This window comes from Perissodus microlepis, chromosome 7 (genome assembly GCF_051167445.1).
Source record: "Perissodus microlepis isolate ML-2025 ecotype Zambia chromosome 7, ASM5116744v1, whole genome shotgun sequence".
Lineage (NCBI taxonomy): Eukaryota > Metazoa > Chordata > Actinopteri > Cichliformes > Cichlidae > Perissodus > Perissodus microlepis.
The window spans coordinates 43,843,672-43,868,464 of NC_140467.1; the positions used below are offsets into that span (position 1 = coordinate 43,843,672).

At 42.1% G+C, this 24,793-nt stretch overlaps 3 protein-coding genes across 4 annotated transcripts; 1 reads left to right on the forward strand and 2 right to left on the reverse strand.

The window, feature by feature from the left end:
* Positions 1–267: 267 nt before the first annotated feature.
* LOC146383813 (uncharacterized) lies at positions 268–5,215 on the forward strand. Its single transcript, XM_084935276.1, has 2 exons — positions 268–593; positions 1,775–5,215. The coding sequence occupies exons 1-2, from the start codon at positions 395–397 to the stop codon at positions 3,364–3,366; spliced, it is 1,791 nt and encodes a 596-aa protein (XP_084791402.1). The 5' UTR covers positions 268–394; the 3' UTR covers positions 3,367–5,215.
* A 1,604-nt stretch (positions 5,216–6,819) lies between these two features.
* On the reverse strand, positions 6,820–7,789 carry hcar2 (hydroxycarboxylic acid receptor 2-). The gene has a single exon (XM_084932602.1). The coding sequence runs from the start codon at positions 7,787–7,789 to the stop codon at positions 6,905–6,907; it is 885 nt and encodes a 294-aa protein (XP_084788728.1). The 3' UTR covers positions 6,820–6,904.
* Positions 7,790–12,288: 4,499 nt separating this feature from the next.
* On the reverse strand, positions 12,289–24,539 carry sapcd2 (suppressor APC domain containing 2). Of its 2 annotated transcripts, none has more exons than XM_084935279.1 (6): positions 23,517–24,539; positions 20,250–20,383; positions 17,685–17,831; positions 15,766–15,867; positions 14,918–15,034; positions 12,289–14,816 (listed from the first exon to the last, which is right to left on the reverse strand). In XM_084935279.1, exons 1-6 carry the CDS (start codon positions 24,304–24,306, stop codon positions 14,688–14,690), a joined length of 1,419 nt encoding a protein of 472 aa, XP_084791405.1. In that variant the 5' UTR covers positions 24,307–24,539; the 3' UTR covers positions 12,289–14,687. The 2 variants fall into 2 exon arrangements, with proteins under 2 accessions (XP_084791405.1, XP_084791404.1); XM_084935278.1 differs by having other exon boundaries at positions 14,918–15,037; positions 23,517–24,537.
* Between the last annotated feature and the right edge of the window lie 254 nt (positions 24,540–24,793).

A 24,793-nucleotide genomic window follows, 5' to 3' on the forward strand; every position in this document is an offset into this window, starting at 1 on the left:
CTTTGTTACCTATACTCTAGAAATTTATTAGCATTATTAGCATCAGGATGGCCTTTGGTATCAAAATATTAGTATTACCTAACATTTTAGGTGAACATCCTTGCCGCTGGGGTAATGCGGATTATTACTGCTCCTACAAGTACGTTTGTTGCTGTTAAAGAAACTTTAACACTATTGTACAAACACAAACAGTCAATTGCCCTCCACACCAGCAGGGGCGCTACAAACCTGGGAGTCGTCTTACAAGCAGAATCGTCCTCTCCTCGCCGTCTCTGCTTTGTTTGTTCCGCACACGGCAGCAGGGTCGCACACACCCACTTTTACCCAGAGACTTTCAACCTTGCGCAAACACACATCTGGTGAAGTGTGTGCAGCTGTGTCCGCTCAGGCTACAATGGCCAAGACCGGGGATCTGAAAACGTTCCTAGAGTCTTCACTGAATGAGATTTTTAAAGCCACGGTGAGCGACATCCTGGACTCAGTCGACCGGACACTGTCCGAGTACCAGGGAACAATACAAAGGATCGAGTCTGAAAACGAGGGCCTGAAGCGGCTGCTTTTTGCACAGACGAGCACAGAGTCTGCACCTGGAGGTATGGTGACCTGCTGTCGCTCATGACATGTTAGTTAAAGCATGCCCTGGACCATCATCAGATAGACTTATGTACAAGGGAACCACGTGACACTATACCCATGAACATTTACATGCAAATAATGGAGCTGTGCATGTTTTACAGCTACAACTTCAGCTGATTACTTTACTTCTTTGACTGGAAGCTCAGGTTTAGTTTGGAGACAAAGCTAGACAAGTGAGGTTGAGATGGTTTGATGAGGGATAGTGGATATACTGGACAAAGGATGATAAAGAGCTGGGGCTGCCAGGCAGGAGGAAAAGAGGAAGACCTCAGGGGAGAATCGTAGATGTAGTGAAGGAGGACATGGCAGAGGGTTGGTGTGACACAGGAGAATGCTAGGGACAGCAAGGAAGCAGATGTTCAACTGTGGTGACACCTACAGGGAGCAGCCGGAAGAAGAAAATAAAATATGAGAAGAAAACTGAATCCTCTATCAATTATGAATATTAAACTTAAGTTATTTCAACTGTTTGTTGCCAAAAGAATGACTGAATAATTGGCAAAACTGTCCAATTATTTATCAGTAAAGAACACAGCAATTAGTTTCAGTGTCAAAATGTTTATGAGGTAAAAAGCAGATTTTGTGCTAAGAGGTTTAGGCCTTCCCCCAAATAAAATGACCATAATTATAAAATAAAACAAACAAACAATAGTTTAAGCAGTTGGATTTATATATTTGTGCATAAAATAGATTTTTGATGCGCAAATTCACCGCACAATGCATTTATAGCCAACGCTGTAAAGGACAATTATGTCTACTGTAATATGTAGTATTAATACTGTGTATAGTATGGATGCTAATTAGTATAGAACCAGCAAAAAATACAGTACAATGGAAACGTCTTGAGCAACCTATCATTTATTTATATTTTTTGCCAGAAAAAATTGAAAGTAGATGCAGGGATTTATTGAAACATGTGCAAACATAGCAAGAAAGTACTGTTGCCTCACAGCAAGGTCCTGGGTTCAAATCGACCACCTGGCCGGGGCTTTTCAGTGTGCAGTCTGATGTTCTCCCACAGTCCAGAGACATGCAGTCAGTGGGGTTAGGTCAATTCTACTTACTAATGTATACTATTCATACATTTAGCTGTGTTAAAAGCTGCTGCTTTGCTCATTATTTTTCTTGAAATTCACAGATCTACATGAAGAAGAGGCCACTGAAAACTTCTCAGCTGCAGAATGGGGGAGTCATCCCAATGGTATGTTCAAGGTGTCCATATGCAGCAGTGACAAGAAGAGTGTCAAGCGGAAGAGCAAAGAAAAGATGAGGGGGGAGTTGCCACCTTCAACCCTTTTTCTGCAGACTAACCACACAGTACAGCATCTGTGTGTGAACTCAACAGGTATGGAAACTGGGATATCCATAAAGTCAGATATGGATGAAAGCCAGGCTATTGATCTCTCTCAGGCGTCAGTGCTTCTGAATTTGACAATGAAGCCAATAAAAAATGAGAGCACAGAGGTCAGGTGTGACAGTCGTGAAGAATACGCACATCAGCAGCCATCCCCGGGGCCCAGGCATGAGTACGGTGGTGATGAAGGCGATGTTAAAGTCACCATTGTTTCAGATCAATACATGCAGGACGGTCAGTTCATAAAGACAGAGGAAAAGGAGCAGAACGGGGACAGTTTCCACCAGCATGAACTGAGGTATGCGTCAAAAAATTACCCAGAAGCAGAGGGGGATTCAGCGGCGGGGAGGAGGCATATGTCTGAGCCAGAAGCAGTGACCCCTAAAGGAGACGATTTACCTGCTGTTCCTGTAGAGGAGTTTTTAGAAGTTTGTGACAACTTTTTGCGTTGTCCCACCTGTCCCAAAACGTTTAGTCGAGCGACCTCGCTCAACATCCACATCAAGACCCACAGCGGCGAGAAAGCTCACAGCTGCAGCTACTGCGGAAAATGCTTCAGCCGGGCCGACCTCCTCAAAGCCCACAAGCGCACTCACACGGGAGAAAGACCCTACAGCTGCAATCTGTGCAGTAAAACCTACGCTCACCCCAGCCAGCTCCGGATACACAAACGCATCCACACCGGAGAGAAGCCATATTGTTGCTCGCATTGCGGGAAACGCTTCAACGAGCACAACCAGCTGAAAGTCCACCTGCGGACCCACACCGGGGAGAGGCCATACGGCTGCCAGGAGTGTGGCAAAACATTCAGCAACGCGGGAAACCTGCGCATCCACGAGCGGATCCACACCGGTGAGAAGCCGTATTGCTGCGCCCAGTGTGGTAAGAGGTTCAACGGCCTGGGTGACCTGAAAACACATTACAGGATCCACACTGGAGAGAGGCCGTACAGCTGCGAGCTGTGCAAGAAGACCTTCAGCCAGGCGGGCCACCTCACCATCCACATGCGGATGCACACGGGGGAAAGACCGTACAGCTGCAACGAGTGCGGCAAGAAGTTTACAGTGGCCAGCAGCCTTAAATTGCACCAGAGGACTCACACGGGCGAGAAGGAGTACAGCTGCTCATACTGTAGCAAGAGCTTTAGCAGGTCCGGTCACCTGAAGAGACATGAGCTGGTCCACACCAAGGAGAAGATCTTCCTCTGTAGTCAGTGCGGGAAGACCTACACTGACCAGTCCTCCCTGAAGAAGCACCTGAAGATGCACGTAACAAAAGAGCAGGAGGCTCAGAGTGAAGGAGACACGTGTCGGGCTGAAAGGAACTCAGACCGACCCGCAGCCTCAGAGATGCTTTCAGACACTCTTAGAAATTAAAAGTGTAGGAGGTGAGTCATTTAAAAACTGACAATGAGTGCTGTATGTGACTGTAGTCAATGCGATAATGGTACACTTACAAGCTTTTTTAGGGCTTTTTAAACACATCTAGCTGCCTACTTCTGCAGATGGAGTTTGAGTGTACTACATGTAAATGAGGCGCATGAGCTGTCACCTTTTATATCTCAGCTTAGGGGGAATTCCAGTGAAAGGATGTGAGACAGGAGGCTGAGTAAGTGGCAGATTTCTAACTTGATCAGAAAGCAGAAAAAAAACTTGCATTTACATAAGCAACAGAGCCAGTTGTGACTTCAGGTGCCAAAGTCGTCTAGAACCACTAAGCACAAACTCCTAATGTAAATGCTGTACTGCTAGTGTCTCATAAATTCTCCATCTATTGAAAAAACAAAATCCAGTTCAGGGTTGCAAGGGCGCTGGTCACGAGTCCATCACTTGGCTTATCATAATTAAAAAACTTAAAATGTAATAGAAAATAAAAGCCAAACTATCCGGCCTGCAGATTTGAACACACCGCCCTCTCTAGGATCATATATGTTGACCATATATGAATGCTTATAAAACAATAATATTGTTACATTGTCATAATATGGTTGTAATAAAGGAAAAAATGTGCATATAATAATCTTATAGTATTTCTTACTGGTGCTTGTCACATAAATATAAAGATTTTAGATGCTCTTTAAAAACTACAAACATTCTTAGTGTCGTTGCACTGAGGGATCTTCCAGGATTGTTGATCCGGTTTTCCAGAGAGCTGATTGGTCAGTGGAGTTTGATCTGAAAGATTATTCCCTCTGGAGTTACCGTAGTGATAAACCCCCAGTGATATACCCCCGTTAACCACGTGTTTCAGCATGAACCCCGTTAATGCTAAAACACAGGGTTAATCCTGAAGTTACCTTGATAAGCCCAAATCCTGCTTCATTGTATGAACCTCTAAAGCCTCATCTGCAGAAAAAAATCTATCATTTAATTCTGGCATGAAAACAACAGACTGAAGGTTTCTTCACAGTACAGCAAGTACTGTGAGCTGTGGTTAAAAGCTCTAAAAAGCCTGTAAGTGGAACTGAAGTTAACATTAATTTGTGCAACTACTGTGTGTGTGTGTGTGTGTGTGTGTGTGTGTGTGTGTGTGTGTGTGTGTGTGTGTGTGTGTGTGTGTGTGTTTCAGTGCAATACACTGTTGTCCAGTCTGTGCTGTATTAATCTATTGTAAATGGAAGAAAATCTGTTTCCTATGTAGCCCTGTCTGTCATAACACACTGTTTTTTTATGTACCTCTATGTTACCATTATGGTAACTTGTTTTTAAAAATGCTTTACTTTGAAAGACAAATTATTGACTTTGTTTAAGACACTAAGTCGTTGCTACGAGATTAAATTCAACAGTCTGTCTAAAATTTTTAATTTAACATGATTTGCCCACAGGGGGGCAGCACCAGAATAACACTATAATTATGTCACTCACAGGCATATTCGCTTAATAATAAGCAGCGTGGTCAAATTAGATTAATTTAATGCTGTATATAGCTTTAACTATAGAGTTAGCACATGATCCTTTGACCTGAGAGGAATGTATCTGTGTAATAACGTCACTAAAAAAATGTTTCTATAAATATTGTAACTGATTTGTAAGTCATGCTGATTTTAGAGGATTAGCTTAGGCTTGCTAACAGTTACATTACGGCTGGGTAAAAGCCCATCTTCATGATTGTTGTGGGACCTGCTTGTTGTATATCAGTTTATATGAACAAATTTGTCCGCCTGTGTGCTACTTAAAGCCTGTTTGTGTGATCTGTGTCTAAATTAAAGAGATGCATTAACGAAAACAGATTTTCATGTTTTATTGAGCTCTTATACGTTTAAAAAAAAGCACAAAACACAGAAACATTCAAACGCATTCAGTGCACGATGAAAATAAAACACACCACAGTGTGGTATTCAGATTGTGGTAAGGTGAACTGCTTTTACTTTCACTGAAGTGTCTCGTGCATTGATAGGTATGTATGCTAGAGCTAGAATCCAGGTGTGCAATGCATGCAGAAACATAAAGACTGGGCTGCAAGCGCAGCTAGAGTGATTTCTATGAAACAAATGTGAGAAAATTGGAGCTTCATTTTTGGATTTTAATACATTTAGAGAAAAAAAACCCGCCTAAGAGTTACTGAGTGTAGATTTTACTGATAATTTAAAAAAAAAAAGAAGTTTATTTTAAAATCATAAAATAAGGAGCCTTGAATAATTAGATAATAGCTTCTGTGCAAAATGGTTACACATTCCCTGTCTTCTAGGTTCAAGTCCTTTCAGCCATTGTATTGGCAGATTTCTTTTCTCGTGTATTAATCACATATTTAATCATATCACATTAGTTACAGTAATATCACTTTCTCACTTTACTATAGTAAGAGCACTCCATTGTAATGGGAGACGTTAAACAGATAGTGGGACTCCTTCTGCTTATCAGGGATGTAAATCCTTAGGTGACGGCCAAGCAGAAAACAAGGTCATAATTGGCTCTGTGAGGGAGGAGGTATGGCCACAATTCAGAGATGGACCTAGTGTTTCACTGGGATGCTCTCTCCACATTGCAATGTGTTTACTAAACCCACTTCAAATCAAGCTCACTGGGTGTGTTGCAGGTTATTGTTAGATTTTCCACAACACCATCAAATGTTCCACTGCTGCTACAAGTATCAAGTATTTGTGTGAATTTAAAGGGAAGATCATGGCACCGTGAATTTCAGGGACGCTGCATGTGAAAATTTATCATCTTTATGAAAGGGATTTATGACCTGTTGCCCCATCGCGGTCAAACTGCAGGTATCTGAGGTTTGAATATGTAAAATATTGCCAAAAGGAAGCGGCGACTTCATCTCACCAACGTGTACTCATATCTGTCCACGATTGTTTTTGCCTGATTTCCAAACATGAAATTTTATCGCTGGTGTTCCTCGTTGCATTAAATGCAATTAGTCTCTGTTGTCTGCGCTCATGTGCATTAGATTCCTTGTAGTTTGCGACTCAAACTGAGGACATGGCTACACGCGAGGACAAAAAGGGCATGCATGTTTATTTAATCAGATATATAAAGCAATAGGTGTGCATGGTTTTCTTTTAAAAATTGAATTAAAGAAAATGTTACAGTGGCAGAGTGAAATCACATAAAGTGTCACAGCACACCTACTGACAGCACCCACTGTAACTGCTGTTTGAGGGTGTCACTAACTAACCTCTAAGATACTCATTCCTTTATTAATTATCCTATGATATCTAGTAAAATAACAATGATTTTTACAACTTCCTACAGCCCTTAAAGATGTATTATTTCAGAGCTATCTGTAGGTCTGACCTTTCTTGTTAATTAAACCAAGAACTTCACAATTCTGGGGTCTTGTAGGGCGCTTAGATCTTTTTACCTCATTGGTAAATGTTTCATTAATCCTAATTTTCAACATGCAATCAAGCAGGAGCAGTACATTTGTTCGAATACATCCAACATACATGTAGCCCCGCTGGATTTAGGTGTTGCTCCTCTGGCTGCAGGTGATGCTCCATGGCAGCCCCTCCTTGGACAGATACAGCACAGGCTGAATGGTGCTGCTGAAGTCCATCAAGCCGAAGGCAATGTAGTGAATATAGCAGCGAAACACATCGGGGGGAAAGTACTCTTTGAACGGGAAGAGTGCGACAGGTGGGAAGTAGTTGAACACTATGATGGCCAGGATAATGAGGACCATCTTGAAGGCTTTCTTCTTCACGGGATGCATGGCATCTCCGCCAGGCCGCGACTGCCTCAGCACCCAGAGGATCGCTACGTTGCAGTACACCATGAAGGCGAACGCTCCGAGGATCATCACCGTGAAGACCTTGTCGAAGTTAACGATGTTTCCTGCGCATTTGGCAGCCGCGTAGACCAGAATGATCAGCCAGACCACTATGGCCAGGACTGCCCTGTGCAGACGGTCCTTGAGCTTAGTGAAGATGATGGGGTGGACCACAGCCATGTAGCGGTCCAGGCAGATGCAGGAGAGGAAGAGGGGCGAGGAGTCTTTCATGCCGTAGAAGAAGCGCAGGACGTACCAGGTGCTGGTAGTCGTGGTGAGGAAGACGAGGTTTACGAGCTCCAGGGGAGGGATGAGACAGAAGAGGACGTCCAGAACTGCCAGATGAAGGATGAAGATGTCAGAGGTGGAAGAGTCGCGTTTGTTCTTGTGGATGAGCCACAGCACCGTGACGTTGGCTGGGATGCCTAGGAACATGTTAGTGAACTGCAGGCTCAGATACCAGATAAGTACGGCAGGCATGTTTCTGCAGGACTCGTACACTGTCTTCTCAACCGCAGTGGAGTTGAGCGGTCTGTGAGAGATGAAGAGCAGAGACGAATTGACGTAGAAAACCTCCATGACCTCTCAACTAGATCAGAAAGGGAAGTATTGAGAAGATGTGCAGAGATCTGTAAGATAAGAGGCCAGCAAGGCCCGTTAGAATCAAGAGTCAAGCAGTAACACAGTATTAAAGTGTTTCAGGGTGATGGTTGGTAGAGGCGAGTTGACATAGAGCTGTTGCTATCCTACTGCTGCTTTAACATTTCACTTTACTGTGTCTCTTTAAGCTTAAGTTATGTGTGGCTAATTTTGTTGCTATATTGGGAGTTATACTGTCACAATACATGCGTTTGCATTTACAGCAGCATGGCATCTATTTTTGTATTTTTGACACTTGAGCCAGAGATAAATGAACACGTGAAGAATAACTGGTTGAATCTTTTTTTTTTTTTACCTTTTTTTTAACAGGGTTAAAAAAAAACTCTTCAGTACCCAAGTGAAGATCCTGATGCTGCAAGTAAAACTGAAGTCTTATTTAATTTTTGTTTTACTAATAACAGCTGGCTAATGTTAGAAATATCATAAACAGAATGAGTTACAGCTGATTAATTCAGTAATGATACACCTCTCACTCTTTATTCATATTGTTATGAACAGAAATCGTCTTACCTCTCAGCCTCTTTTGCCTTTAACTGTTCAAGTATGACACCCTCAATAGCCTCACAACCTCATATACAAAGTTTTTACACCCCCCCACAGAGCTGTGACGAGACTGTGCATAATATTATCAAACGTTCAATAAACAGCTGCTGGAATTGTGTGTGTGGGTTTGTGCATGTTTCCATGCACCACACCATTTCTATATGTGGCATGCAAATGTGCAGCCTGAGCTGAACAGAGCTCCATTTCATGCAGAACAAAAGTGCTCATAAAGGTTGCAGCGCTAGCCAATGAAGAAAACATGGCCACCAAGACTTATGAGCTAACACAGGATGCAGACACTTAAGCAAAACTGTTTCTACTGTAATCTAGCGATCAGGAGTTACCAGGTGCTCACCTGATTAATGTCTTCCTGAAGCGGCTGGTGCCCAAAATCTCCACGAATCATTCATGTGTCTCCTGTTTACCTCTAAATGATTAAGAAACATATGAAGGAACATGAGCCAACACTTCGGGGATCATCCAATCACAGCGTGGAGATGAGGGCGTGGAGGCTGAGGCTCTCCCTCTGGATGCCACGATGTCTTTTTGGGCCCGCGTGCACCACCTTTAAAATGAACACTGACAAAACTAACGCAAGTAATTTCTCGAATGGGTGAAAGGTAGTTGAAGCGGTTTGAAATAAACAGCTAAAGGAAAAAGAAAAACAACAGGTTAAAACAAAGATTAAGGGAGGAGCAGATGTTGCGGCAAGTCGTCATCCATTCACAGCGATTGGCAATGATGCAACAAACTAATGGTGCCTGACGGAAAATCGGCAGTAAACAACTGATGCAACAGTCCAGAAAAATCACTTCTGATTGGTGTAACATGTGTAACAGGTTACATGAGACTGTCAGGTTTCACGGTGTGATGTCTACCGGGTGGGTTATCAAGCACGCCAAACGGGGGACGCGTCCCTATTCCTACTGAAATACTGCACGTCACCTCACGCAGTGATTCACAGTTACACCATGAATGCTTTGAGGATCTATGGAGACCTTTGATGTGGAGGATTACAGAATTACCTCTCAGGTGACCTTTGACCTTTTCACAACTAATCACAATTAATTTAAAAGACCGCTGTGAAGTTTACAGTCTCTGAACATGTAAATGCCTGTAAATCATTCTGTCAGTCCCTTCATGGCGTCCTGCTCGTTTATAGCGTTTCAGTGGTTTGGGTTGTTTGAACAGCTTTACAAGGTGCCTGCTGAGGTTTGTTTACCTTTGTGTGTGTGTGTGTGTGTGTGTGTGTGTGTTGTTGTCAGGTATACAGGAGGTGTTTCTCCCTCATGAAAGATGGAAGATTTCCACAGGTTTGCTCTGATACTCTATCATCAGAAAGAACAAAAGCAGATGGCAATGACAGCAACATGTCAGCTGTTTTCTGAATCCAGACACTTTTTGTGGCTTCACATAACTTTTAAATGAATATTAGTGTTTTTCATCAAGTTCAAAGACTCTTACCTTGGTCACATTGTAGAGCATAATCCTTTATATCTATGCTGTTCCTGTGCAGATAACGATCACACTGATATCCCTCATCGGTGACAGTTGTTGGTGTCGACGGTGACTCGAGTATAAATTAGACTTGGCCAGCCTCCTTGTGCGCACACAGACCTGCCCAGGAACAGCATAATTTTCCACATCTGTTGCATCGTATGACCATCTGACTGCGAGCAGTTTGACATTAAACGTCACACTGAGTTGCATTGTTTGGACCGCCAAGGTTTCGCAGTCCATGACAGTGCAGCGTCTTTATAAAGTATTTTATTTACAATTTTTTCTAGGAGAAAATAGTGTGAATTGGGAACAACTTGTTAGAAGGATCACATTCATTCTTTAACACAGCCTGAACTCTCTTAGGCAGCTTTCCTGTATTTTGTTTAAATAGTTTTCTGGAATAGTTTTCCAGGCTTCTTCAAAGCTCTTCTTTGGATGTTGGATGCCTTTTGTTCTGTTCTCTGTCCACATGATCCCACACTGCTTCAATAATGATGAGGTCTGGGCTCTGGGGAGGCCAATCCATGAATGCTTCACCGTTTTTCTATCCAGTTATGTTTGTACTGCATTTGCTATGTGTTTGGGATCATTGTCGTGCTAAAAACTGAAGCCATTGCCAATAAAACGTTTTCCAGATGGTATTGCACAGTGGATCAGAAATTTGACGGGACTTTTCTGTGTTCATAATTCTGTAGATTTTCACAAGATCTCCAACACCTCTGACTAAAACAAAGCCAGAGGCAGAGCCTCCACCTGTTGTCACTGGTTTTCAGTCCAGTTTTTGTGATGTTTGGCATACCTCAGGCGTTTCTCCTCGTTTGCCTTTCGTAAGAATAGCTTCTTGACAGCCACCTTTCCACTGAAGCTATTTCTGAAGTTCTTTCAGTGAACAGTAGATGGATCCACTGAAGGTCTAGATGTATCGCTCAGTCCTGTGTCAGGTCTTTGTCTTATTTATTATGAACTTTAGATACTGTACGTTTTCTGTAGAAATCCTTTAAGGACAGACTGCACACCACACTGAGATATGCCAAGTTTTCAGTTAATAGCTCTTTGGGAATCAGCTTGTTGATGCACAAATACTGTTTTATGCCTGTCAAACTGTGCTATCTTTGGCATTTTTTGCAGATTGAACTAAAGACATGGAAATAAATCATGCATTTTTGCAACAGGCTGGTAGTACCAAAGTTATGTGTAGACACAACAATGGTTCCTCCCTTGGATTAGGTTCCTTTAAATGATGCTCAGTTGGTCCCAAGGGGTCCAAAGTGCGCCAAGAAAATATCTGCCACACCATTACAGCACCACAAACCTAAATATTCATGTACGGTGCAACAAATTCTGACCCTACCATCCAAATAAACACCAGAAATCCAGATTCTTCAGACCAGGCAATGATTTTCCCTGACTTTGACTGTCCAATTTTGGTTAGTCCATGTGAATTGTAGCTTTCTTAACTGATGAGAGAGGTGCACAGTGTGGTCTTCTCATGCTGTAGTTAATGTTCAACTTGTTGTGGTCTTTTGCATACTTGGTTGTAATTAGCTGTTATTTGAGCCTTCCTATCAGCTTGCAGCAGTCTGACTATTTTCCTGATTTCTAACAAGACATTTTCTCCCTGAGAACTGCTGCTCACTTAATATTTTCTTTTTTGCAGACCATCCTCTGAAAGACCTTAGGCATGGTTGTTTGGGAAAATCCCAGTAGGTCAGCCTGTTTCGCTCTAAAAAAAAACAAAACAAAAAAACCCACCCCATTTAAAGTCACTTAAATCCTCTTTCTTCCCTATTCTGAAGTTCAGTTTAAACTTCAGCAGATCATCTGGATCGTGTCTACATGCATAAAGGCAGTGAGTTGTTGCCATCTGTGGGAGAAGTGCAAATGTGTTGCATTAATTACATCAGGTAATCATCACTAACAGCCAACAAGGGAAATCTCCTGGAATTATGACCAGAATTAACAGCACAATTCACAGCAGAGCTAAACGGGCCAGATTATCCTTGAATATCAGTTCTACTTGAGTTTTTCTTTTGTAAAGATATTTAACTGCTTTGTTGTGTAAATTGCAATTGCAGTTCGTGACTAGCAAACTGCATCAAAATATGGAAGCAGAAAAAGAGAAGCAAGACCACAGAGCTGCTCATCTTTTCTGATATAGAGACTAGCTGATATTGCGTTTGCATCAGCATCCACATTTCTTTTAAATAAGCTTTGTGCACACTAAAAGATAATCGATATGAAAAGAGCTCAGATTCAAACAACTATCATCCGTTTCTGTCATATTGTGCTGTTTTTATAATGTTTATTCTTTAATTTAAGTGTTTAGCGTCAGCACAGCTTGTGGGAAAATGCATCTCGAAGAACCACAGAACCAGTGTCATCACTGTCATGTTTATTTCTGACATTTAACCTGAAGTCTGAGTCCTCTCAATAGAAAGCAGAAGGAAAAAGAGTTTCACACATCATGCAGTTTGAGCAGCAAGAAACATACAATCAAACAAGTTGGGGCTGGACACCCACACGGCACAGAAACTGTGTTATACGCAGACATCCCAGCAGTACCATACAGTTGCTATTAAACCATAATGTGTTTAATTATTTCTATTTCCACCCACAAACGAAACAGTACTCCTGTAAACTTGCAGACTGCTGGTAAAAGGGGAAACATAACAGGACAAAACAGGGTTTTCACATCTGTGCTAGCGTTTTAATCTCTAAGATTCAAAGTGAAATCTTTTCAGAGAATAGAGTGATTTAGTATAGTTCCCCCACCTGGCTTCTAAATCCTAAAATCTGATCCCTCAGGTCATCGAGGCAGGTCCTCCAGGGGTGTCCTGTGGTGTCTGGCACCAGATCGTTTGAGCCTCTGTGGATCAAGCTTGTCCTAGGGCTGTTCGATATAACGATATATATCGGATGACGATATAAAAACGTCTATCGTTTCATTTTACGCTATCGTTTGTTTCGTGGTGTCGCAAAATAAACTGTTTACGGCAATATTTTTTCATCATTTTGATGGTCACTGTAGTGGCTATATTAATTTCTTAAAGTTCTCTCTTTCTCTTATATGTAATATAACCACACTACGGATGGACAAGCGCCTGTTTTTATGCGTTGTGGTTAGCAACAACGACAGTAACAGCATCGCGTGTCCGCTTGTTTATGTTCCACATAAACCTTTCACAATAAAGCTCAAGATCCTGTTGAGACTTTTCAAAATAAACTGAATCACGTGAAAGAGCAGATTATTTACGGATGAGAAGTAAAAAAGAGCCGCCAGGTGCTAAAAAATAAACCGTAGACTCAAACGTTAGAACAGGCTTTTTCCCGCAGCACGCTGTGTAATAAATACTCACAAAGAAAACGGCGGCCTTTACAACTTATGTCTAAAAATGTATCATTTCATGCATCGGTTAAAACACTCGACTCCAGCTACATGACGCGCAGCTGGAAACACTTCCCGCAAGTCGAGCTGCCCGAGATTCACAGAATTTACAGAAAATGTTACATTTTTGTGATTTATATCGTTATCGGACAATAGAATTCTTATATCGGGATATGAGATTTTGGTCATATCACACAGCCCTAAGCTTGTCCTGCATCAGCGAGGCTGGAAGCCAGATGTCTGCCATTCTCCTTGAGCATCTTCAGCGGTGTTTGCAGAGTGGCAGGCTCCTGCTATCATTTTGACCATCAGGAGTGTTTAGGCAAATGTTATAAGTCAAAGCAACACCAGCGCAAATTCTAGGGAATAATATTTCCCAACAGAACACTCCATTGTATCGAAGTGATCAGTGCTTATTTTGTTTATCTGTATTACTGGGTTTTTTTCTGGCAGCAGCTTTTCCAAAACATTCACCATCTACTACGTTCATGCTCCGCAGCTTTCTTCCACATGCAAACTTCCAAATTTCCCTAATCCACCTCTGCATCTCATTGGATAGTAGGCTATCCTTTCATATTTTTTTCTCCAGTCTTTAAAAAAAGATAATAACATTCAAAAATTGAGGAACATTTAACACGCTACTATGAAATACAAACCTCTCTTTCAGTAATTCATCTCTGTCAGTGTTTGAAATCAAACACTGTGAAACCAGGGAAACGTGCTATTAAGGATTCATTTACATCAAAGGGGAGAAATACTGAAAGTCGGGGACACAGTGTCTCTTATACAGATTGAAATAAAAGTACCAAACTTAAAAAAAATGTATGTAGGTCACAGCAAGTGTATCCAGCTAATGATTTGTTTTCCTTTTTTAAGAGTATGGCGTTTTATTCCAAGAGAAATGTCTCCTCCCTGCCACTTCCACTGTCCAATAGCTTCTCAAACCGCTACTTAAGGAGCGATGGTGGACTCCCGGTGAATGTAAACGTTCTCGTTATTTGTTTGTTGTGCAGTGGAGATCCTCTAATCCTGCAAGAAATGGAGTGATGGGACCATGAGCCTCAAGTTCTAGTCTTCTTTTTTTTCTAACCCTACCAGGAGTGTTACTGCAGTACTCGTACAACGAGAAGTAAAAAAAGAAAAAAAAGAAAACGGATTTAGACAGGATCAGGGTTAGGATCAGGAGCACTTGCATCTAGCAGCAGTGCGTGGTTTGATTTGGGTTGGAGTGCTCGCATTTATGGCTAAAGGTGCATCACTGTCCCGAACGGGCAGCTGGGTAAACAGGAGTCAGTTTCAGATTACCGGTGTGCTGATATGACATCATCATGATGTCTCCTAGCTGACGTTTGGTGTTGGGTGGAGTTTCTTTTTTATTTCTTTTTTTTTTCAGATAAAGGTGGAATCCAAGGTGCTTGTGTCTTGTGCACTGCGGGCTCGGGCCTCAAAAAGCTGCTTTATCAAAGCCGACTTCTCCTGCTCCAGCTGGGTGATCCGCTCGCTTTTCTCCGTCACCTCCTTAAAGAAAAGGTAGAAGAGAAAATAAGTGTGCAGGCTTAAAAAAAACAAACAAACAGTATGTTTGGTTGGTTATTGGTGACAGATTAAATATATAAAACCTGCGTGAGGAGGCGGTTCTGGTCCTTCAGTCTCTGAATGGCTTGTGGAGGAGCTGGAGCAGGAGGCTGGGCGTTAGCTGAGAGAGCTGCTGTCTGAGCGCCGCTGGAAGGAAATGGCTGCTAAGAAATGAACAGGAACCTGTTACACTTCAGCTCTGCCACAGTGTGTCACAGAGTAACAAAATTAACATGTTGAACATTAACCTGGCTTCCCTTTAACTGCTTTGCCTGCTTCAGGCTATTTATTATTATTTTGAGAAATATTTACTGCATTCAACATTTCCAGGTAACAAAAAGAAAAGAGATACTCTGAGTAGGACAAAATTAGGTTTTAAATACATTCCACTTATTTTTATTTAATTTCTTTCATTTGATGTCATTTAATAAAACTCTGATAATGCCGAGACCCACGTCCTTTATTACAGCTAAATGATTATAAGCATACTGTTTCTCAGGTTTTGTGACTCTCGGGGATTTTATTCTAAAAAATGCTGATTCTTAACCCCAAGTCTTTCATTAGAGTAGCAAATATTCAGGCCTGGTAGGGTTGTGGTTGGCTCATTACAAACACATACATTACATTACAACATTACACAATTTACACAGGCTGACATTGCACTTTATCTACAGACAACAGAGAAAGACAATATTGAAACCCCACATAAAGAGTTCCTCAGGAGCTGGGCGTGCTAAGCATGTTCTGGCTATTGGACATTTTGAAAAGGTCGAGAAAAGTTTAAATCCAAACTTAGGGGTTGTAATTAGATTACACTAATAAATCCCAAATCATTAGCAATGCCTGACTCTGCTTAAATCCTAAAACAAAGAAAAACAAAAGATAAACTCACCATTCCCGTGCAGGAAATAAGCTCATTAAGGCAGCGGTTGGCTTCTTGTAATTTGGGAATGAGAGCATTCATGCGACTCTGATTGGCTTCTGTGAAAAAATCCTGCAAACGAGAGAGCATGAAAAAACGATCAGGATGACATTCAAGCATCAAGAGAAAGAAAGATCCCATGGCAAGCTGGGATGGTGACTTGACAAAGCATTTGTAAGCTCAGGTCAAAAATTGTGTCCAATCAGGTAAAAATGCTTGAAAAACAGTTGCAGAGACATAAACCAAGCCTTGTTACATATTTTTATTTTGTCTGAGGTAACTGAATTACTATTCTCCTGCCCTTAAATTATCAGTTTCCTGCATTTCTCGCTCACATTTACAAGCAGTGACTGGAAAGGCTATAGCAGAAAGTTGTATATAAAAGATGGAAGTAGTGCCTTAAACCTGCATTCTTTCTAATTGCCAGCAGGGGGTCACTTCTTTTTGTATGTAGCAGCTATTCCCAAACTTCACACTGCTTAATCCGCCCAACCTTAAAACTGAGACTCTGTGGAAAATAAAGCATTTCCTATGTGTTCTCATTCATTAATCCTGATGATTTTCCATCAACAGCCTTACTTTCCCATTTAAATTTCTTTCAAGCTAATAACAAAAGATAAGACAAGTTTAAGATCAAAAATTGGTCAGAAAAATGAAAAATAATAGTAAGTCACTTTTAGATCCCAACGTTTTTTTCCCCCAGGATTTCAAAAGAAAAACATAATGGGGGAAAATGTATATATGTATATATCAGCTTTTGCTACTAGTTTTTTTTTAAGTTGCCATTTTTAACATTATGAATTCCTTTGTATTTATATATTTTTTTAAATCTTAAATTCTTATTTCTTATATAATCTTATATATTTTATTATTCATATTATTATTGTTATTGTTGTTGTTGTTGTTGTTGTTATTATTATATTTGAAAAAAAAAAACTTTTAAATGACCCCTCACCCCACCTCCAGTACCATTACAGCCTACCACTGTGAAAATGACTTCTTTTACTCTGTGACTAACAATGCACTACTAAATTAGTGACTTCAAAAAGGATCAGATGTTAGCCACATCCATCTTTTATATACAGTCTATATAAATGGCTGAAAAAATGTCATACTTCTGTGACACGAGGTGAGCAAAGTTGATTAATTAATAACTGATTTGAAGCAAAGTCAAATCATATCAAAGCTGCAGTAGGCAGAAATAAGAAAATAAAGACTCCACCATCATCCTGCAGATTACTATAAGCCCTTCAATTAAAAAACAAATAAATACAACATTTCAAACCCAACTTTCTGACATGAAAGTCTTCTCTTTAATCAGCTCCATCACCATGTCTATTATTTATATTCACATTTTTATTCATATCGTGAAATCACAGGACTTGCCTTAAGGTGCTTTATATTGAAAGGTAAAGACTTTACAATGATAGAATACAGTCTTTTGTACTTTTTCTAATGCTTCATAATATTTAGCTGATCTTTTAAGAAATGTGATTCCCTGAAGTCACCCATAATTAACTAGATTTTCTAAAGCCTGAAATAGTGCACGGTCGTAGATCCCTGTTGGGCAACTTGTGTTAATTTAAAAAAACAAACAAAAAAAACATGTTGCCTACTTCAATTTTCACGAAGAGCCGGGAGAGCACTCAAACCGTGCAACCTCCAGTTCACACTGAATGCAATATCACAACAAATTACTGAGACAGTCGCAGCCTCATTCTTAGTGTTTTCATTCATTTCACAGACTAACAATTTATAATTGTTTTAAACAATTAGTCCTTATTCTAGATATTTCAGAAGCACCGTCTTGTGATGCAACATGGTCTATAAGTTTTATTTTAAATGCATATCACACTTTGTAGCTGTTTCACAGTAGTGTTTGAACTGACCGCACAGTGTGAGCTTTGGCCGATGTGCCGCTGTCTCTCTGTGACATTGTGGATTTGGTCCTGGTACCATTCTCGGGCCCGCTCCACCACTTCCAGGCCCGCCAGCAGGGAATCCTTCTCCTGCTCCAGCTCTTTCATTTGCTTCAACTGCGTGAGTTGAAATTGAAAAGCAGATGTAGGAGAGTGAAAAGAAAGAGGAAGAGAAAAGCTTGGTTAAGAACCTAAATCAAACTCGCCTGAAGTTAATTTCTGGATAGATTCCCCACTGAGACTCTAATGAATGAAAACATTTAAGTTTCGTGACATCACTAAGAGAGCTTTCGAATCAAGATGAAATCTAATCACTGATTTATTTTTATTTTTTTGCCAGCACTCTGCATGGTAGACAAACTCCAGTCCTTTCACAAGGGCATCCGCAGCACGCTCTTTTGTGCTGGCTGAGACAATGGCGCCACACCAATTGTGTGGGACTCTCTCCTATCATGAACAATGTTTAGGAGCAATCACCCCCAGCCCTATGGCAACCGCACAGCAACCTAAGAATGGGGTAAACAGCACTTCAGCTATGGCCACCCCAGTGTTTGTGAAAGAGAGACAGAGAGGAAGAGATGTGTGAGAGAAAAAGCATGTTTGTGTGTGTGTGTGTGTGTGTGTTTGCAGCCCAGCAAGGCTGCAATGAGTTGTGCTGACCAGGCTGTCCATGCAGCAAGCAGCCACAGTCAAGGCCTCACTGTTGGCATTCAGCCACCTGGTGTGTCATCTATGTCTATCTATCCACCCATGGCTCCATCCATCCAGCCAACCCTGCACAGCTCCCTACATTCCACAGATCATCGCTCATACACCAGTAAACATGCGGGAAACACTGCCTGACGACACACTAAAATCCTTCACCAAAACTCACTCTCACTCACACTAAAGTGAGAGTGTTAACAAATGAAGAGGAGAGGAGGGGGCCTCTGATAATGAAATGGTCGGAGGGGGGAGTCCATGTTTAGAATGAAGCACCAGTATCAAATCTCCCAAAGGGTGCAAAAAAGAGAAAATACTCACAGAAGAAGTAGAACAGCAAAAAGCTTAAAGGGTTATGGAAGACTTGTGCTTCCGTGCTGTCATGAATGCACACGAAAGCACAGATTTGATACCAAACTGATTCAAAGAACACAAGGTGTTTTCAAGCTAAAAGTGATAAAAACAAGGATATTTATGAAGACTTATTCTGATCATTTGATTAATTGGCAAGTCTCCTTTCCTGACATATTTAATATACCTGAATATTAAAGAAACTAAGGCAGGAAGTGCACACATTGGTGAAGAAATGGTTTAAAATGGCATGCTCTGTCAATCAGCTAACTCACATCATTTAGTTATATTTTCTTTAATTAATCAGACTTCTTAGAGACTTTTTTTTTTTAAATCATAACCCAAAAAGTCAAACTTACACTCAAACTGTATCAAATCCTCACAATGGAGACACTGTAACCACCAAAAAAAATCTTTGTTACTTTGTAACTTTCTCACAATTTTGGGCACAAAGAAAAACCTCATAAGTACAAATCATTAATTTCTACTGTCCATTTCAGCTCATACATCAAAAAGCTACTGGGAAAACTTTACTGACGCTGACACAATTAAATACCAATACAAAATCTTCAACAGTGTAACCTTTTCTTTACAAAACCATCTCACAGATAGCCTCTAAATGCCTCTATCCTCTCTGACTATCTCTCCCTCTCCTTCTCCATCCCTCTCGACCTACTCACCCAGAGGAAAAAGTGCAGGGCCTTGCTGCTGTAGAGGCTACTGCTGAGGGGGATGAAGACGGTAGTGTAGGCCGCCCACACAGCCGTTAAAGCTGGGCCAGGCCTGCCAAGCGAGTCCTCTACTTCTACCAGGCCCCTGGGCCCGACTCGGCTCACTACCATCAGGGCAGCAGCGGGCCAAGCCGGCCTGGGGTGGGAGGGACAGAGGGGAGTGGGGGGAGGAGGAAAGGGGCTGGGATAGAGGAAGAAGGAGGGGAGCCGGTCAGTAAATTTCTCCAGACACAGAGGCCAGGGGAAAAAGAAAGACACGGAGACGCTGACAAAAACACGCAAAAGGAAGAGGGAGAAGAGGTGAGCTGGAAAGAGTGGAAAACGTTGAGGCAGGGGGAGAGAGGGAGAGCGAGCGCTGGACCAGAGGGTGGGAGGGGCAGAGTCAGAGGGGGAGGCAGGGGGGCAGAGGGATGGGAGGGGAATGTGTGGGCCAATAGGAGGTGAAGCAGAATAGAGCCTGCTCTGGAAATGTTTTCTAAACTTGTCAAAATAGATATTTGTCTGTTTTTCATTAAGTTTCCACACAGGCCTCAGTCTCTCTATGAAACTCCAGCACAAATAAAACAGTGAAAAGGGCCGCCTGCTAAACTACAACGTGTATATGGCTTAAGGGTCACTGCTTAACTTATCTTTGTTTTTCCAAACAGGCTTAAACATGTAACATTTTCCAGCTGGTCTGTTTATTCCCGTTTGCATGGTAACTTCATAAAAACCTGAAACGAATGTGTTTGTGTGCTTTTCATTCACCAACCATTCCGTAATCCACTCCATTGGAAATGGTATGCCTCCTCTGCTCTTCCCGGCTCCGCCCGTGTCGCCTTGAGCCGCCGGTAAATCCTGTAGCTGATTCACTTTGAGACCTCGGCAAACCGGATTTCACAACACCTAGACAAACGTGAAACAGACAGTTTCAGCATAGCAATGCAGTCTGGCGTGCACTCAGTTATTCCTGATGACAGTGGATTAAAAACACAACACACTGCGCTGTAAAAACATTTGAAAAAGTGACAATCTTGCACAGTAAAGTAAAAATACTCCTATTCTTTGCTGCACTATGACATACTTCTATAATTATTCTTCTTTTGGCTGCTCGCTTTAAGGGTCGCCACAATGGATCATCTGCCTCCATCTCACACTATCCTCAGCATCCTCCTCTGTCACACCAACACTCTGTTCCTCTTGAGCCACTCCTCATTTCTTTCTAGGAAACTTTCTTGTAATTTTTTGTTGTCTTGAGCAATATCTCTTCAGGCTATTTGAAGGTCTTTCAAATCAAATGTTTTCTTTGGACACTGGCTGCTTTTTTCCAGTTATTTTAAAAGATTTTTTATTTATTTATTTATTTATTTAATTGTTTGTCATACTCTGATTTCCAAAGTACTTTCAGATGAAAAACGTCGCATATGAGAATGCATGTTACTCTAACAGTTCACAAAGAGTAAGAAAATGCTTGAACTGATGTATTTGGGCTGCCAGTTTTTACCACAGGAGGGAGCTGCACTCTGTAAATGTGCACTGATGTGGCAGCATTTCTATTTTCTGTTTTATTTTAAAGTGTGCATATGGTCATTGTCCCTTGTGTGAATGCTTATAGGGATGTAAAGCATCTGAGCTGTTTCCTGAGCCTTGTTGGTGCTTCTAAAGCCAGCAGTGTGCAGCACTTTAATGTTTAACAAGTGAAGGACTGACAGAAGACATCGGGTTAGGATTATTTCTTAAAAAAGGGACAGACTTTGATTTCACATACTGCAGTCCAAGCAGGTGTAGATCTGCTTCCAGTTACTCTATAGATCTAATAAGGTTTCTCTGTAGCGACAGAGAAGCGGTTCAGGTTGCAAACTGGTTCCAGATTGTCTAATCCGTCACAATCTCTTCCCTTGAGGTGTATCACATTCTTTCATCAATGCTTGAATGTTTGTCTAACAGTAGCAAATTGCAAAACAGTGACGTCAAACTTGAGGCAGTCAAGCCCTTTTTTTAAAATACTGTTTCTACACTCCATTCAGACAGAGAGTTAATGAAACTCTTGCATCACTGACACTAAATCTGCACAGGCCTGCTTTTTTCCACATGAATAATAATCAGGAATCAGTGAGCGAATCAATAAAGAATCAAAGCTGTGAACTGATTCGACAGCAGCGCTGGTATCAGTCTAATCTAATTAAAAATCATCCTTATTCTTTTGCCCACATCTACTTTAACTCTTCTCCTGGCCTCTATACCTATGAATGTGGAGTTAAGTGAATGTTTTCCTCTTTCCAAGATCATGCTGTCACAGCTGAAGTACATGCAGGTTCTCGTTAAGTGGGCACTATCTCCACACTATTTAAAATCTATATGTACCACATCTCAGTGGTACTCTGTGGTATTTTATCATCATCAGATTTTTAGATTTGAGTGCACAGCTTTCACTAAACCAGGAGACAGGGAAAGACAGAGTGAGTATCTGGGATATGTGATGAAGTTCACGGCGTTGAGGAGGATTTCACTGCTGCCGTGATTCAGAAAGTCCTGGCCTGTGTGCTGTAATCTGGACTAATCCAACAGGGTTTGGCTGCATGTGAGAGATTACAGCATGAACACTGCTGGTCAGTCTGTATTATGCCCCAAATCGCGCGGACACATAAGCTGCACACTCTTGCTTTGATGCTTTAATATTTCTGCCATTAATGTGCCATTAAATCAGCATGCAAACTTTTGCTGATTTTGGAATCCGGATCGTAGTCAGCACCTAATTCCAGTTCATCCCAGAGGTGGGGTCACAAAGCTGGAAGAACAATGCTGTTTAAAATGTAAGGGTTTCCCTCGACTTCATTTAATCACAGCGCCACAAAAGACAAAAAGCAGAATAGACGTATGTGAGTCTTTGCATCTGAGCATGAGTGAAAATCAGAATTCACACTGTTCTCAAATGGTATATGCAGCTAAAGCCCTGAGGGCTCAACAGAGAGATAGCAAGAGTGTCACTCTTATTGTAGCTCCACACAGGCCTGAGTGTACAGATATGATGCAAACTCGAACAGACTCAAGCTGAGTGTATGTGACTATATGAAAGGGCAAAAAAGAACTGTCATTCCATATATGACAGCATGTATATATTAAAGAACTTCACCACAGTAGTGGTGTAAGACCAGAAAGCTAAATACTGAAGACTCAAATGAAACTCTAAATCTCTGTAGTTTCTAACATAATCTCTGACCTATCTTAGGGTTAACGATGGCAATTATTCAACTAAGCACTCGTGACTGCAGCAGAGCCTCTGTTTAAGCCATGACATAATGCCATAACGTGCTATCAAAATCCCAGAGACTGTTACTGGACTCTCTTCAATGTTCCCTTTTTGAACATGTGGCAAACCCCAGCTGAATAACAAACAGTGACTTGCAAGAAACTCTGAAGATATTGTGCACTTGTGTGGACATCACGGTTCAGTAGCCCCAGTCAAATTATAATAGGGGAATGAAGAGCGTAGGACTGCAGTGGACATATCAGCTCAGGTTATGCATGCAATGTAAGGACTCATCACAGAAATTTAGTGTCATTACTTCTGAGCCCTGGTGTTCTTAATTAGCAGCTTCTCAGATGCAGATTAGATGCTTTAGTTTTGGAACAATAAAAATCGATTTAGTTAATGCACCCCCCAAAATATCTGCCAGCACATTAATAAATGATTGTTAATTTTGGTTAAGAAATGCCAGAAATGTCTTTGTTTTACAGACCTCAGATCAATCTCTGCCAGTCAGACTAATTTAAAGCCATCATACTGGACTTTGATAATTATGTCTGGCATTTATTAGTAAGTTATTAACATTTTAAAAGATTCATCGCTCTGGCTAGAAATTTCTGAGGTCGTGGAATTTCATATAATTACATGAAAGCAGCATATTGTATAAACTGAGCAAATCTGGATCTGTTTTCGGTGAGCAGTTATGAGTTGCTGTTATAAATGATGACATAATGAGTCCTGCATGAACTCTCTGCCCCCCTCACACACTTGCAGTTTTCTGGTGGCACTTACTTGGTCTCTGGAGCTGTGGAGACTCCAGTGCCAGCGACTCAATGGACCTGCCCCTGCTCTGCTGGTGCTGTGCCGGGTTGGTAACATGGCTCGTGTCGGTGCGGTAACACCCACCCTCTGGAGCGACGGGAATCCGCTCCAAACTCCGCCCGGGTCTATCGAGGCCCGCGCTGTACCGCGCCGGTCCACACGCCGGGTACCCGGCCCCTTCCTCCGGCCTGGCCCGGTTGTGCTGAGGGGGTGCCCGGTGCTGCTGGGTGTTCGTTACGTTACTCGGCCCCAGCGGGCGGACCTTGTTCTCAACCCGAGTCCCGACATTGCATTTGGACAGTGGTGCGAGTTTGTGGTGCTGCTTCGGAGCCTGCTGCGGGTGCACGGCCGCCTGGGCCTTGAAGTTGGAGCTGTTCTCCGGGTTGAGCATGGAGTACCGGAGCCCGGCAACAAAGCGCTCAAAAGTGAGGCAGCCATGCGGTGGTGTGACCCTCCTGAGGCAGCCCAGCACTCCGCCTGGCAGGTCCCGAGTGTCTGCGCCCTGCCAGCGGCTCTCGATCTCTGAGATATGGACGTAGCCCCGACCACCGTCATCCAAAATGTCAAAGAGGGTCCTCAGGCTGTGCAGAAAGGCTTTGGGCAAACCATCTGTTGAATACTCACTTTCTTTGGGCTGCATTTTGGCAGTTTTAAAGCCGTCCGCGGGTCCCCGAATCACCTCTTTCCTCGAACCAGCTCTGCCGTAAATCACTGAAGTCCCGTTCAGCTTGCAGCTCTGGTCAGTCGCGATCAGAGCCATGAAGGTATTGATAGTCCCCAGCTAATCAGTCAAAAACACACTACACGGGTTGCCTAACTGCATGTAAACGCAAAGCTGAAGATACAGAGTGTAAAATAAATTCCCGCTTACTTACTGAGCAAGAAAACATATATGTTCATTAACTTTTATCCCCCAAAACGCCTCCGCTGCACATTTTTCGGGAATAACTACCTCTGCCGCTCTGAGATCCATACTTTCCTTTTTCTGCCCAGGACCGCCCTTCAAACGGTTGTGCGCGAGCGTCCCGGGACCAGCCATTGGCCGCGGTGTGCACGAGCTCCGCGCTCATTGGCTCTGACCTTAGGTAGGCTCCAGTTTGAGTTGTGCTTTTGTTATTACTAAAGCTGCGCAGACGTTATTCATAAAGCCTGGATATAATTACATACAGGGCGTTTTTAAATAAAAAAGACGTGCAAACTTTCACCTTACACAGGTCATATCCGATACAGAACCCCTTTGTTTAACA

Bases quoted from the DNA above. Each gene is read 5' to 3' on its own strand.
- hcar2 (XM_084932602.1), bottom strand. From the start codon at position 7,789: ATGGAGGTTTTCTACGTCAATTCGTCTCTGCTCTTCATCTCTCACAGA.
- LOC146383813 (XM_084935276.1), top strand. From the start codon at position 395: ATGGCCAAGACCGGGGATCTGAAAACGTTCCTAGAGTCTTCACTGAAT. The intron at 594-1,774 runs GTATGGTGACCT...TGAAATTCACAG, and splicing joins CACAGAGTCTGCACCTGGAG to ATCTACATGAAGAAGAGGCC.
- sapcd2 (XM_084935278.1), bottom strand. From the start codon at position 24,306: ATGGCTCTGATCGCGACTGACCAGAGCTGCAAGCTGAACGGGACTTCA. The intron at 17,832-20,249 runs GTTGGTGAATGA...CAACTCACGCAG, and splicing joins ATGGAGTGGATTACGGAATG to TTGAAGCAAATGAAAGAGCT. The intron at 15,868-17,684 runs GTCAGTTCAAAC...TCTCGTTTGCAG, and splicing joins GCCAAAGCTCACACTGTGCG to GATTTTTTCACAGAAGCCAA.